The 15,276-nt window shown below is 40.0% G+C and overlaps 2 protein-coding genes across 2 annotated transcripts; both read right to left on the bottom strand.

Annotated features, from left to right (window-relative positions):
• Nucleotides 1-6,632: 6,632 nt before the first annotated feature.
• On the bottom strand, nt 6,633-8,073 carry LOC129105281 (nuclear factor 7, ovary-like). Its single transcript, XM_054616218.1, is given in 2 exon segments — nt 6,633-7,574; nt 7,576-8,073. Coding segments are annotated over 2 exon segments (1,434 nt in total). The 5' UTR covers nt 8,068-8,073.
• A 1,037-nt stretch (nt 8,074-9,110) lies between these two features.
• LOC129106435 (nuclear factor 7, ovary-like) lies at nt 9,111-12,321 on the bottom strand. Its single transcript, XM_054617831.1, has 3 exons — nt 12,208-12,321; nt 10,733-12,130; nt 9,111-9,148 (listed from the first exon to the last, which is right to left on the bottom strand). The coding sequence occupies exons 2-3, from the start codon at nt 12,111-12,113 to the stop codon at nt 9,111-9,113; spliced, it is 1,419 nt and encodes a 472-aa protein (XP_054473806.1). The 5' UTR covers nt 12,114-12,130; nt 12,208-12,321.
• Nucleotides 12,322-15,276: the final 2,955 nt, after the last annotated feature.

Here is a 15,276-nt window from a genome sequence, read left to right as displayed (position 1 = left end):
CAGCTGTAAATAGAGAACTATTTACGTCTTAATGGTCTTTAGTGCTTTAAGCTTGTAGAAAAACCTCCCTACAAATAGATGTTATTTATTTTAGTACACAGAAAAAAAAGCTCCACAATGGTTCAACCAGACTGACACCTGAAAGAGACAAAGATCTTCTTAGCAACAGTTGAATAACAAAAGAAGAAATCACCATCGTTGGTTAAAGAAACAAAATGTCTGCAGATTTAATTAACCACAGCTTCCTGTTTCAGCGTCTAGTGTTTTACAATAATACAGCCAATAACAAGCTGGAATTAACGGTGTTACTTTTGCAAAGCTCCTCTTCAGACTTCACAATGGAAATATAAGGTTGGTTTAGGGTTAGCACTATTGAAATATCAGCTGAACAAATCACAGTTTGAACATCCGAAGAAAAACTGACTGAATACATAATTAGAGCCCAGTCTCACCGTTGTGGTTCAATAATGATCGAGGGTCCCTGGCACACCAAATTTAACGTCCAAGTTCAGCAGTTTTGTATATGTATGTATGTATGTATACGAGTATTTTCCAGTCCTGTTTGCCTTGTCATTAATACTGTTGAGTACTACCTCCTTTTTATTTTTTTGTGAAGCACTTTGTAGGTGTGGATTTTGAAGTGCCAAACAAATAAAAATGTAAAGATTTTTCCAAAACAAAAGTCTCTTCCAGAGCAACTGTGTGACGTCTGTTAGTTAGGAGGCACTCGTTACCTCGCTCTGTGTGCGTTCTCAAAGTTCGATTGTGCCAAATTAATAAATTGTACTTCTTGTACTATTTTTATCTTTATCTCTGCCAGGAGGATCATGCGATCAGTCGTGTGCGTCTGTGACCGTGTGTGCACCTCTGTGTCTGTCCACGGACAATCTCTTATTCTGCTGCAGCAAACTGCATAATATTTTGGGTGCCAAGTTACGGCTGCAAGCTTTAGGACCTCTTGTGGTTGCGTTGACTCACACTTTCTCGAAACATATTTTATTGCCTGTTTTATACTTCCTGCTGACTCTTCACTCACTACTCTTGATGCCCCCTGGCCTGTAGTAGTCTGCTATTGATAACACAGCTGAGTGGGGCAGAAACACGTTTGTTCACTTCTGGTTTTGGACAGTATTTTTGGCTAATGGAACTACCAGTAAACACACACTGCTGAGTACATCGCCGCCACTCAACTACTGCTACGTGAGCAGACACCTTGAGGTGACTTTAATGTTGTTTTTGGCAAGATTGTAAATTAACTTTGAGCCGATTGCCTGCATACATCCCCACTTGTTTTTGATTTTTAATGAAGTCCATTTGTGTCAAGGTGGTAGTGGTGGTGGGGTGGGGGGTCAGCAAATTGTCTATTCAATCAATCGTCGTTGCAGACACACTTGGTGGCGATCTGCCCGCTACTGAGTGCACCTTTCTAGTTATATCCTGTCGTCAGTTCAGTTGCACTTCACAGTTTCACACTAACAGAATTAAGGTTACCAGACTTAACTTGCTCAGATCCTTAATTAGCTTTTGAAGTTTAAAATGAAGGAAGCTATCATGGCTTATCAGCTAATATCCAGTTTTATTGTAGCTCCTCTGTCCAAGTATAAACTGGTTTCACACAGTGAGCAGACAGGAAGACATCAAATACAGCTGTAAATACTTATTATGTTATTCATAGTAAAATGATGAAAAATCCAGGGAAGTAATTGTCAGGAGGAATAAACGGAACATTCAAAGAAAACTGAGAATAGCACCTTTTTAGTTAGCTAGCATGTTAGGGTCTATGTCACCAAAGAAACCAGACTTTTACCCTTAGTGTTCTGATGACGACAACGCTGAAGACTGAGATGTGGTTTGAAAGCTGCGGGAAAAGCTAACAAGTGGACCTTGATTTTGCACGGTCAAGACCATACTTGTATGTATTAAAAACACTTAACTGATTTCGTTATTTATTCTTAAATTAGAACTGTGTTTTCATTAAAAGTGCTTGTACCAAAGTGTAAAATACTGCATTATTAGTAAAAGACCTGCTTTTAAAATTTTACTCAAAAGTAGAGTAAGAAGGCAAAAGTCATCTGTAGAATGTCCCATTTCAGAATAATATATAATAATTGGATTATTATTATTGATGCATTAATGTTAATCACTTTAATGTTCCACCTTGTAAGTGTTTGGCTCATTTTATTTACTGTATACTGCTGGGTAGTTTAATAATGCATAATGTATCATCATTTATTAGTTTATATATTTTGTAATAACAATACAAATGTTCAAAGTAACAGTCGGATAAATGTAGCGGAGTTAAAAAATACAATAAGTCCCTCAGAGTTTTAGTGGAATAGATGTACAAAAGAGCAGAACATTGAAATACAGAATACAATATATTTACAGTAAAGTACCTCAGAATTGTACTCAAGTACAGTAAGTGAGTAAATGTACTTCCCCCCACTTATTGATCATTGAGTTAATTAAATATAACATTAATAAAATCGGAGAACAGACATTAAACGGAGATTAAAGCAGCGACTGAAAGCTGTAAACTGAAGCTCATAAAAAATATACCTTATATACAAACATGATGTACAGCTGCAAAGTATATTATATAAAACCACAGTTTGTGTGTGTGTGTGTGTGTATATATATATATATATATATATATATATATATATTTCTATGTAAAAAAAAATATAAAATGTAATGAGAAGCTGTGTTGTCTTTGTCTCACCTTCAGATGCTGCTGCAGTGTTTCCTCCTGTCTGGGGCTGCAGGATGAAACGCTGAAGCTTTAGCTGGCTTTACTCGCTGAAGCTCCGCCCCTCCAGGTGTGTGACAGGACATCAGGTAAAGAGACAGGAACGAACAAGCCGTGTCGTTTCTCATGAGTATAAAACATTAGATTCTTTGAGATTGTTAAATCATGGTTGATCAAATCACACTGTGATGGAGCTGAGAGGAAACTGATCACTGATTTGTTATTAAGAAACTACAACAAAATCACAAATCTCTTTGGAATCATATTTGTTGCAACAGTCGACTGCTAAACATCAAAGGGGCATCGGCAGATAGAAATGAGTGTTTGCAGTTTCCTCTTCCTAAATCCCGTGTTTCCAGATGAAAGACATCAGCGACACACACCCTTCCTGTCAGCCTCTCATCACACAACACACACTGATGACTGTTTACACACACACACCTGTAACCTGAGAGTTACATGGCCTGAATTGAACAGTTCATACACAACAGTTTCTCTTCGGGTGATTAGAGAAAATACAACTTCATACACATTTACTGAACTTATTTATGCTCTTCTCTTAATAAAAGTATTAATAATAACTTGTTTTATTTATGTAGCATTTTTCACTACCAGGTAGGTCATTTATACATAATGTTTTTTTCAGTCACATTATAATGTCCAAATTGCATTGTCCACAATATCATGTACACAATATAATGTCCACAATATCATCACCACAGCATAATGTCCAAAAAATAATGTCCACATTATCATGACCCCAACATAATGTCCACAATATCATGTACACAATATAATGACCGAATTGCAATGTCCACAATATCATGACCCCAACATAATTTCCACAATATCATAAGTCATAAGCAGGTGCAATAGTTAGCATGATCACACCTCCGTGCATAGCACTGGTTTTGGGAGCAAACTCCTGGAGAGGGGCTGGACTCTCAACTTTTCTGGAGATGTCCCGCTGTATAGGAGTTCAACCAGGAGAACGGGATGGTCGCTTCAATGTGACTGCAGGTCGTGGAAGTCTTTGTGCTTATGCACCAAACAGCAGTTTGGAACATCCAGCCTTCTTGGTAGCCGATGGGTTGAATCCAGGAAAGGGCGCCGACTGGGGACTCCATAGCCTGCTGGTGGACTTAAACCTACACAACGACAACGATGGAGATACCTGGAGGGGGATGTTCGAGAGGAACATCCTGCCTGATCTGAACCCAAGTGGTGCTTTGTTTATTGGACTCTGTGCTTGTCATGGACTCGCCACAACAAAGACCATGTTCGAGCAGGGGGCGGTTCAAAAGTGTACTTGGAGCCAAGCAACCAAGGCCAAAGATCGATAATGGACCATGTTTCCAGTGAGAGGACTTCCCAATTGCGTCTCGACTCTTTGCAGATGATGTGATTCTGTTGGTTCCATCAGAATGTGACCCTCAACAAGAACAACTGCAGCTGGTTGCAGCCGAGTGTGAAGCAGCCAGGTTTAGAGTCAGTACTTCCGATTCCCCGGATAAACAGAGGAATCAAATGGATGGATGGATGGATGGATAAAAGGATCCATAATATCTTGATCTTAATTTCCTGGCCACAATTTAAAATATTTAAAAATAAGTAACTTAAATGTTCTTACTATAGACTGCTAATACCTTCAACGTTCTTTTAAAACACACGGACTGCTGTTCAAATATGACAGGAGACTAAACATAAACATCACTCAAGTTCAAGTTCATATCATCTGAATAATTGTATGATAAATACACGTTGCCAAACAAAACCAACAAAAATTTGAATTGACCTTTGACTCCACACACACACACACACACACACACACACACACACACACACACACACACACACACACACACACACACTGAACAACAACACTCAGTAGATGTTGTCAGACTCTGTCACTCAGTCTTCAAAGCTGAAACCAGGAAGCGGTCCCATGCTCGGTCTGTTTTTAAGACTGAAAGGTGAAGTCAGAGTGACGTCATCAGTCAACACCTGAAGACTTGAACCCGCACACACACACACACATAGCTGCGGCTTCTTGAGAGGCAAGAGACTGAATACTACCGTGTGTCTGTATGTGTGAACCAAACTGTCAAACGAGTCTCAACAAAGTCTGCAATAATATCCACAGGCTAACAAGCTAACAGGCTAACATTTCTGACTCATGAACCAAGCTGTTTCCTCCTCCGTCCTAATTTCTCCGTCTGTCTGTGTGTGTTCCTGCAGGAGGAAGCCGTGTGTGTGTGTGTTTTTAATAACGGCATGCACATGCAGGAGTGTGTTCAGCGTGTTGTTTTAATGTGACATCAAAGCTCAACATGCAGAGACTTGAAGAATAAAACATGTCCGCTACCTGCTTGATTTTAGACGACGTCTCAACTGTAAACACAAGTAGTTTTAATATTAATATTGTCCTTCCAGAGCTCGGTGTTGGCTGCTTCTGTAGCTAATTTGTCTTTTAGTAGTTACAAATGTGAATTAAACATTAAAGCAGGTTGAGAAGAACAAAAGCTATTATCCTCTAATACCAACAAACGAATACCAATGAAAGGTTTCACATGTTTAATTTGAAAAGACTTGTATACAATTCAAAGACAGAATGAAGAAATTATTGAATAATTGACAATGTGCAAGTTTAAAACAATGTTTAACATACTCTACTAAGCAAATATGTCATCACTTTATAATGTTATATGATGAAATTTTGTTTCGCTATAAATGACCTTTTCAGCCAAGAGATGATTAAATATCTTCCAAAATGCTGCAGTCAAAGACAAAGACAGCATATAGAGACGTATTTTTATAGTTTGAGCATCACATCGGACTAAAAGTCAATGCAGTTATTGATAAACTCCTCCTTTATTCCTTATTTGGATCCCGTCAGTGTTTCTCTTTTCTCACATCCTCGATTCCTTTCCTCGCCTACTCTCCTTGTGTCTTAGTCCCGCCCACAGGAGACACGAGTGGAGGAGGAGATGAAAGGAGAGAGGCGTCGACATTATTTATTTATTACATTGCTGCCCCGGAGCATCATTTTAAAACGACTTCAATTAAATACGATGTGCGTCATGGCTGCATCAGCTGTCCATTGTTGTTGATGTTCTGTCACAACAGTGTTCATATCAGCCTATTTATTTACTTTAAATTCAATTCACAATGTGACGAATCGGAAAGAAGAATCGGATGTCATGCCTTTTTTATATATACTATATACCGAAGGCTTTCGACAATTATTGGTCTTAAGCAATACAAATGTTGAAAAAGCACTATTCAAATAAAGAGACATTCTATACAGTATATGATTGAGTGGTATATATTTTTTACACACAAACACAGTCATGTCTGTCTCTGTGACGACATGAAATAGAGAACATTAGCACCAAATGCAAGAGAATGTTGGTGTTCATATAGTATTTAGAGCTGTTTGCACTTGTAAGCATCATGTCACAATTATAGCAGTTGAATACGATGTATTCTATCAATTCTAAAAAATGAAGTAATATCAAGATTAAATGTCTTTAAGGAAAGTGGTTACAACAAAGTCGCTCAAGGCGCATTTCCAACATAAAAATGGGGAAATGAGAAAGGCCTCTGGTGAAAATCGTTTCGAGAAAAACGAAAAAAAAGAACCAAACATAAACATCAGAAACTAAATGAAAAAATGGGACATGTAAAAAAAAAAAGGTTGATAATAGTAACAATAAGCAAATTGTTGAACTAATTAAAAACAAAAACATTGAAGCAGACAAATGAAAGAAAAATAATCATCTTTTCAGTAATGAGACAGCAGGTGCAACTTCACAGGTTAAATTCAGTGACTTTTGCTGTTTAAGAATGAAACACATAATCAATATAATTATCCTATTTAGCTTTAACTACTGTGTTCCACTGTCACACAGACCTTCAGTGGTGATATCTTCAGTTTATCTCTGGTGTAAATGAATGGAAACATCCTCTCTGTGAAGGTGTGTGTGAAGGTGTGTATGTGTGTGTTAGTATCAAGATCAGAGAAGGACAGCTTTCCTCTGTTCCAGTCCAGATTCACTCTGATCCTCTGGGGCTTCTTCTGAACTACGAGTTCAGTTACTAGATCTGGAGGTGAACATGCAACGTATTTATGTTTAGACAACATTATTCTCCATAATCCAGACCGTATATCTCCTTTCCTCTGGACAGACTCTGCTAACACACCCACTAACCAGGCTGTACTGTCTCCTACCTCGACATCCCAGCTGTGAGTCCCTGAGTTAAATCCTTCAGAGCCCAGAACAGAGCAGAATTTATCAATCCTCTCTGGATTATCAGGAAGCTGCTGTTTCTCTCCTCGTCTCACACTGATCAGATCTTCAGACATGAAGAGTCTTGGATCAGCAGTGTTTGGGTCCAGAATCACAGCACTGTAGGAGACCATGTCCTTCATCTTGTTCCAGATGTTGAAGGTCAGGTTGCCCAGGTGTTTGGCCTCGTCTATCAGAGCTCCTGAGAGCAGCTGTGGATCCTCCAGCAGGGGGCGCTGCTGGACTCTTTCCACTGCAGCCTTGTAGTTGTTGAGGAATGAGACGTCTTCAGCTCTCAGCTCGTCCTCTGTGGCTCTGACTGTGTCTGAAAGAGCTGCTATCTCTCTGCTCAGAGCCTCCATCTTCTCCTTCATCATCTGACTCTTCTGCTCCTCTTCCTCCCTCAGTGCAGCCATCCTGGCCTCCTCTTCCTGCTCTAGAAACTGGTGGAGCTTCTTAAACTGCTTCTTAATCTGACTCTCTGTGCGTCGGGCCTGGACCTTCATGTGTTCTGCTGTTTGATCAAACTTCCACTTTAACTTCTCTAAAAACCTTTAACTTCTCCTTTAAGGGCTCCAGAGTTTCCTGAAGTTTCTTCTTGTGTTGTTGAGCAACTTCAACGATGGGTCTGAATCTGTGGTTGGTGTGTTTCTCTGAATCTCTGCAGACGAGACACACTGGCTGCTGATGGTCCAGACAGAAGAGTTTGAGTTTCTCAGAGTGCAGACTGCAGAAAGCCTCTGAAGCTCTCTGATCTCTCTCCAGTAAGAAGGACTCACACAGGTTCTTTAACACCAGGTTACGAGGTGGGTTTTTTGTTGAAGATATTGTCTTACAAACTGGACACTCCTCTGTTTGTTTCTCTCTCCACCATCTCATCAGACAGTCTTTACAGAAGCTGTGGCTACATGACAGAACAACAGGATCTCTAAAGACTTCATGACAGACCGGACAGCTGAGATCCTCCTCTGATCTGGAAGCCATTTTGTCTCTGAGTGAAGCTGAAAACACAGAAAGTACATCAGTCATGGCTCCTCTCCCTCCTCTACTAACTTCACTGTTTTAAAGTCAAACTCACATTCAGTGTGTGGAGTGTCAGCAGGTTGAAGCAGCAGTTGTTGTAGTTTTCCAATTTTCTCTCCTGAAGATGAACTCACTCAGAGGAAGTTGTTAGTTTGGTCTGAAGGTGAATCTGATCGTCTCTCTTTCAGTCTGTGTGTCTCTATAGTGAGGAAGAATCACAAACTGTTTGTCTCAGATGTGTCAGGTGAGGGGTGGAGCTTAGTCAAAACCTGCTCTGCTAAATCACCTGTAACACAGAGGTGTCTTTCATTCCACAAACACTAACCACACCTCTACAGCTCACCGGGAAACAGGTTTTACCTTATTATATTTGCATAAGGAACATTTTCACTTTCATGGAGTGAAACACTTTGGCTTTTTTATTCTGAAAAGTGTTGCAGTCGTTTGAGTATAAAAGTTATTTGGCATTGGAACAACTGCAGTACTTCAACTACTTTAGTACTGCAGTACTCCCTCCTGTCAATGTCATTAGCTGAAGTCACAGATTTGAAATGAAGGTAAATTTTACTGTCTGTCTGTCAGTGTCCTCTTCTCACTAAGAACTGAACTGTAACAAACTGTTTCCTGTTTGTCTCAGGTGATGCCATTTAAGGGGTGGAGCTCTGTCAGCCCTTTGATGTGTTTAATCTGAAAAAGAAACAGATGATGAATAAGATCTCTGCTCTGAGATCACGTCTTTATATGAAAAACTTTTATGGAAAAACATTACACCATTTTAAACATCAACATGACAGACCAACCAGCTTCCTCTTTAAAAATCAACTCAGCCATCGCTGGAACACGTCCGAAACAACTAGAAACACCTGTTGTCATCCACCCAGACGGTGTCTCTTCTGGTGTAGGATCTCTCAATAGTGAGATCATCTCAAACCTACTGTTGCTGCAAACCAGCTGCTCTAGGGCAAAGGGACCTCAGGCCTTTAGTTTACCTTAAGTTGGTAACTGTCGAGTAGCTTTCTGTGCGCCAGCTGCATCAGGAGAGCTGGGTTTCAACCAGTGAGTTCCTGCAAGGCGACAACCTCCAGCTCTGAAAAGCCGATGTGGGAATGTCTTAAACCTGTGAAGTTGCACCTGCTTCTATTGTCCATCAGGGGGCGACTCCTCTGGTTGTATAGAAGTCTATGAGAAAATGACTCTACTTCTCTCTTGATTTATTCCCTCAGTAAACATTGTAAACATGAGTTTATGGTCTCAATCTCTAGTTTCAAGTCTTCTTCAATACAGCATGATGTTCATTTAGTAAATGATGCTCCATTTAGAGTCAAACAGACCATAAAGCAGGGTATGCTTTAGGGCGGGGCTACTGTGATTGACAGGTCTCTAACACTTATACGGCATCACTACATCACTCCTCCTCAGTACAAATATGGTCACTTAGGATCACTGGTTGTGAAAACCAAGATGGCGATGGCCGTTATCCAAGATGGCGACGGCAAAAACGACATAAAAATCAAATCTTCAAAACATCGTGGCTGACGTCAGAACGGTGAAGGAATTTTCCTTATTGTATATTAAACTTCCCTCTTGTAGGTTAAAGGTAACTGTCTGAAAGTCAGGTCAACTGTGTGTCTCTCATCACCTGTCTCACTCTATATGCTTGATAAGGCCAAGCTGGCTATGGCAACTGGTAGGTCAAGGTCAGCTAGAAACCTTCTGTATTCGGTTAATACACAACAGGCTGGGACAAGAGAGACTTTACAGAGGCTATGTTTTTGCTAGCACAGCAAAGGTAGATGTATTTCCTTGTTTAGATGTTATAACCAATATAATCCTCACACATGCCAGGCTGATGTACAACTTTTTATTTAACATACATACATGCATACATACGTACATACATACATACATACATACATACATACATACATACATGCATATATATATACTATATGTTTTTATAATTTTTGGTCTTAAGCACTACAAATGTTGAAAAAGTACTATTCAAATAAAGAGTGACATTCTATACAGTATATAATTGAGTGATATATATTTTTTACACACAAAGTCCTGTCTGTCCATGTGACGACATGAAATACAGAACATTAGCACCAAATGCAAGAGAATGTTGTTGTTTATATAGTAATTTGACAACAGCAGCTGTTTGCACTTGTAAGCATCATGTCACGATTATAGCAGTTGAGTTGGATGTATTCTATAATCAATATAAAAACGAAGTAATATCAAGATTAAATGTCTTTAAGGAATGCGATTGGAATGAAGTCGTTCAAGGCACATTTCCAACATAAAAATGGAGAAATGAGAAAGGCCTCTGGTCTTAAGGGCTCCAAACACATTAATCAAAATAATGAAAAAATAAACAATTTAAAATGAAACCGTTAAGAGAAAAAATTCAAATAAAGATTCAAACATAAACATCAGAAACTAAATGAAACATTTTTACAGTTTAAAAAAAGGTTGATTATGGTAACAAAAAGCAAATTGTTGAACTAATTAATAACAAAAACATTATTAAACAGACAAGTGAAAGAAAAATAATCATCTTTCAAGTAATGAGACAGCAGGTGCAACTTCACATGTTAAATTCAGTAACGTTTCCTGTTTAAGAAAAAAACACATCATCAATATAATTATCCTATATATATATAACTACTGTGTTCCACTGTCACACAGACCTTCAGTGGTGATATCTTCAGTTTATCTCTGGTGTAAATGATTGGAAACATCTCCTCACTGAAAGTGTGTGTGAAGGTGTGTATATGTGTGTTAGTATCAAGATCAGAGAACGACAGCTTTCCTCTGTTCCAGTCCAGATTCACTCTGATCCTCTGGAGCTTCTTCTGCACTTGGAGATCAATTAGTAGAGCTGGAGGTGAACATGCAATGTATCTATCCTGACAGAAACCTATTCTCCATAATCCAGACTGTATGAGTCCCTTCCTCTGGACAGACTCTGCTAACACACCCAGTATCCAGCCTGTACTGTCTCCTACCTCGACATCCCAGCTGTGAGTCCCTGAGTTAAATCCCTCAGAGCCCAGAACAGAGCGGCGTTCATCAAACCTCTCTGGATTATCAGGAAACTGCTGTTCCTCTCCTAATCTCACACTGATTAGATCTTCAGATATGAACAGTCTTGGATGAGCAGTGTTTGGGTCCAGAATCACAGCACTGTAGGAGACCATGTCCTTCATCTTGTTCCAGATGTTGAAGGTCAGGTTGCCCAGGTGTTTGGTCTCGTCTATCAGAGCTCCTGAGAGCAGCTGTGGATCCTCCAGCAGGGGGCGCTGCTGGACTCTTTCCACTGCAGCCTTGTAGTTGTTGAGGAATGAGACGTCTTCAGCTCTCAGCTCGTCCTCTGTGGCTCTGACTGTGTCTGAAAGAGCTGCTATCTCTCTGCTCAGAGCCTCCATCTTCTCCTTCATCATCTGACTCTTCTGCTCCTCTTCCTCCCTCAGTGCAGCCATCCTGGCCTCCTCTTCCTTCTCTAGAAACTGGTGGAGCTTCTTAAACTGATCCTGAATCTGCCTCTTTGTGCGTCGGGCCTGGACCTTCATGTGTTCTGCTGTTTGATCAAACTTCCCTTTAACTCCTTTAAAACCCTTTAACTTCTCCTTTAAGGGCTCCAGAGTTTCCTGAAGTTTCTTCTTGTGTTGTTGAGCAGCTTCATCGATGGGTCTGAATCTGTGGTTGGTGTGTTTCTCTGAATCTCTGCAGACGAGACACACTGGCTGCAGATGGTCCAGACAGAAGAGTTTGAGTTTCTCAGAGTGCAGACTGCAGAAAGCCTCTGAAGCTCTCCGATCTCTCTCCAGTAAGAAGGACTCACACAGGTTCTTTAACACCAGGTTACGAGGCGGGTTTTTCTTTGAAGATATTGTCTTACAAACTGGACACTCCTCTGTTTGTTTCTCTCTCCACCAGCTCCTCAGACAGTCATTACAAAAGCTGTGGCTACATGACAGAACAACAGGATCTCTAAAGACTTCATGACAGACCGGACAGCTGAGATCCTCCTCTGATCTGGAAGCCATTTTGTCTCTGAGTGAAGCTGAAAACACAGAAAGTACATCAGTCATGGCTCCTCTCCCTCCTCTACTAACTTCACTGTTTTAAGGTCAAACTCACATTCAGTGTGTGGAGTGTCAGCAGGTTGAAGCAGCAGTGTTGTAGTTTTCCACTTTTCTCTCCTGAAGATGAACTCACTCAGATGAAGTTGTTAGTTTGGTCTGAAGGTGAATCTGATCGTCAGTCTGTGTGTCTCTATAGTGAGGAAGAATCACAAACTGTTTGTCTCAAGTGAGTCAGGTGAGGGGTGGAGCTTAGTCAAAACCTGCTCTGCTAAATCACCTGTAACACAGAGGTGTGTTTCATTCCACAAACACTAACCACACCTCTACAGCTCACCGGTTAACAGGTTTTGACTCATTTTATCTGCATAAGGAACATTTTAACATTCATGGAAAGTGAAACACTTTTTTATTCTGAAAAGTGTTGCAGTCGTTTGAGTTCAAAGGTTATTTGGCGTTTGAACTACTGCAGTACTTCAACTACTTTAGTACTGCAGTACTCCCTCCTGTCACTGTCCTCGGCTGATCTTTAAGTAATGAGATAGCAGGTGCAACTTCACAGGTTAAATTCAGTGACTTTTTCTGTTTAAGAAATAAACACATGATTAATATAATTATCCTATTTATCTCTAACTGCTCTGTTCCACTGTCACACAGACCTTCAGTGGTGATATCTTCAGTTTATCTCTGGTGTAAATTATTTGAAACATCCTCTCTGTGAAGGTGTGTCTGAAGGTTTGTATGTGTGTGTTAGTATCAAGATCAGAGAAGGACAGCTTTCCTTCGTTCCAGTCCAGATTCACTCCGATCCTCTGGGGCTTCTTCTGCACTTGGAGAACAGTAAGTCGATCTGGAGGTGACTGTGCAAAGTATCTATCGTGACAGAAACATATTCTCCATGATCCAGACTTTTTGCGTCCCTTCCTCTGGACAGACTCTGCTAACATTTTAAACATCAACATGACAGACTAACCAGATTCCTCCACCAGATTTATTTTTTTATATATACAATGTCACGATCTTGGTTTTATTTGTTTCCTGTTTTACTTGAAGTTCCCTGCCTCTTGTGTCTTGTGTTTATTTCACTTCCTGCCCTTGTTTGTTTTCCTGCTTTTGTAATTGTCTCCTGCCCTAATTGTATACACCTGTGATGTATTAGTATTGTCAGCCTTGTCGCGTAGTTTACTATTTTAGAAAATAAAATATTGCACTTGTTAAAACTTTGGGGCACCACCTCCCTACGGAGGTAAATAACAAAAATATATTCAATAATTTGGTTCATTGATCTATAGTTCCCACTTTGAAATAATATGACAGACAACAACTTGGCGATGAATGGGTAATTCATTTCTAATACGATTAAATTAATTGATAACAAGATTAATAATTAAACAAGAATACAAATGATGAATTAATTAGTTTCAAATAACACAGGCAAATGATTTAGATAGTGAAGGGAAGATTGGGATTTCCTTTATAATCCTAACGCTACTCTAACAGATGAATCTAAATTATAATCATTCAGAGCGTTATCCGACACCAACTCTTGATCACATTAGAAGATGTCAGTTTCCTACTTTGTGCAGCGGTGTCCAGATGACTTCACGGTGGGTTCGTGGTTGTTTCTGCTCCATTGTGGTCGATTCACGGCTCTCCGGCGGTTGTTGTTTCTGCTGAGAGGCGATGAATGCCGGTTGATGGAGTGAAGGAACGGTAGTTACCAGCTGTCCTCGGATGTCCACCAAATGGACTGGCAAATAGTCTCTGCATTTCACACTGCTGTTGCAAAGGTTCCACCATGCACTCCTGGTCTTGGTCTGCGGCAGCGGGTTCTTGATCCTGCGAGGAGTTTGGAGCCGGATAATCTCTGAATTATATGATAACTGAAACTACTTGTTGCGATATACTTAAACTAATCTCGTTTGGCTTAATGACAATAATTAAAGTTGATATCTCACAAGGTCAACGGACGTACACTAAAACAAAATAAGGCTTGCTTAAAATGAATAACTATAAAATGCTCAAAAGTAGTTAAGAAGAAAGAGCTCTGACAAAGCTGCGATTCTCAAATAAAATAACAGGAGCGTGTATGGAGCTCCGTAAAACCAAACAAGACGCACAACCAACACAAAACGAAAAAAGGAAAAACAAGAGGGCGACAAAGAAAAGTTCACCAGTTTTATCCACACAGGATAGGTGTCAAATGGTGGGGTGCGGCCGTTATTAACGACACCTCTCCACAACTATTCCAAGTTTCTTTGTCTCTCAATGTTGGCGTGCTCTTGCTTAGTAAATTAATTAATTTATGCAGAGTCTTGAAGAATCAAACATCTCTGCTACTACCTGCTTGATTTTAGACCACGTATGAAATGTAAACACAAGGAGTTCTGTGTGGCTGTGTAGCAGCAAGGCTGTAAAGCCTTGTGCAACAGCACATAGTATATAATCATGCTATTCTTCTTATTCTCCATCTTCCATATAAAAGTTTGGCGCGTAACTCGTCCCGCAGCGTTGCCAGCACATGCGTGAAAAATACATAAAATCGTGCGGCCTGATCGGGAATCATGTGCTATGACTTTTCTCAGAGATTCGGCCAGCAGTTTCCATGGAAACCATGGAAGACGGAGAGAAATTTCTTCATAGAGATGAATGTGTTTTGGGAGTAAAGAGAGAAAGCAGATAGATCAAAAGCAAGCAGATAGTTACAGTTTTCTAATCTGCTCTGAAGCTCATGTTTTTGACACCACAAACATAAAAGTACATCTCTGTGTTCATCAGAGTCTTATCTCTCTGATGATATCAATATGTTGTCCATTGAACTCGTGGTTTTACGATTGGAGGTAGGAGTTTGACAGCTAGTTTTGTTCATAATCACTACTGTAACCTCTGTTAATTAGTCTGCTTCTGCCCAGGTGCTCCCTCACCGTGGCAACCAGTGACACACACACAGAAGCATGAGTGCACGCCCACAGTGCGTGTGTGCGTGTGTCCTATGAATCTCTCAAACAGAGATGAGGAGTGATAGCTCCTCATTTCAAGTGCCCCTTTGGTCAAATTTCAAACACCACAAACATAAAAATGATATTAACGTGATCGACAGAGTCTTATCTCTCTGTTGATAATAATA

Source organism: Anoplopoma fimbria, chromosome 17 (genome assembly GCF_027596085.1).
Source record: "Anoplopoma fimbria isolate UVic2021 breed Golden Eagle Sablefish chromosome 17, Afim_UVic_2022, whole genome shotgun sequence".
Taxonomy (NCBI): domain Eukaryota; kingdom Metazoa; phylum Chordata; class Actinopteri; order Perciformes; family Anoplopomatidae; genus Anoplopoma; species Anoplopoma fimbria.
Note: the sequence above shows the minus strand (reverse complement) of the source record. Positions and strands in the feature narration are given on the sequence as shown.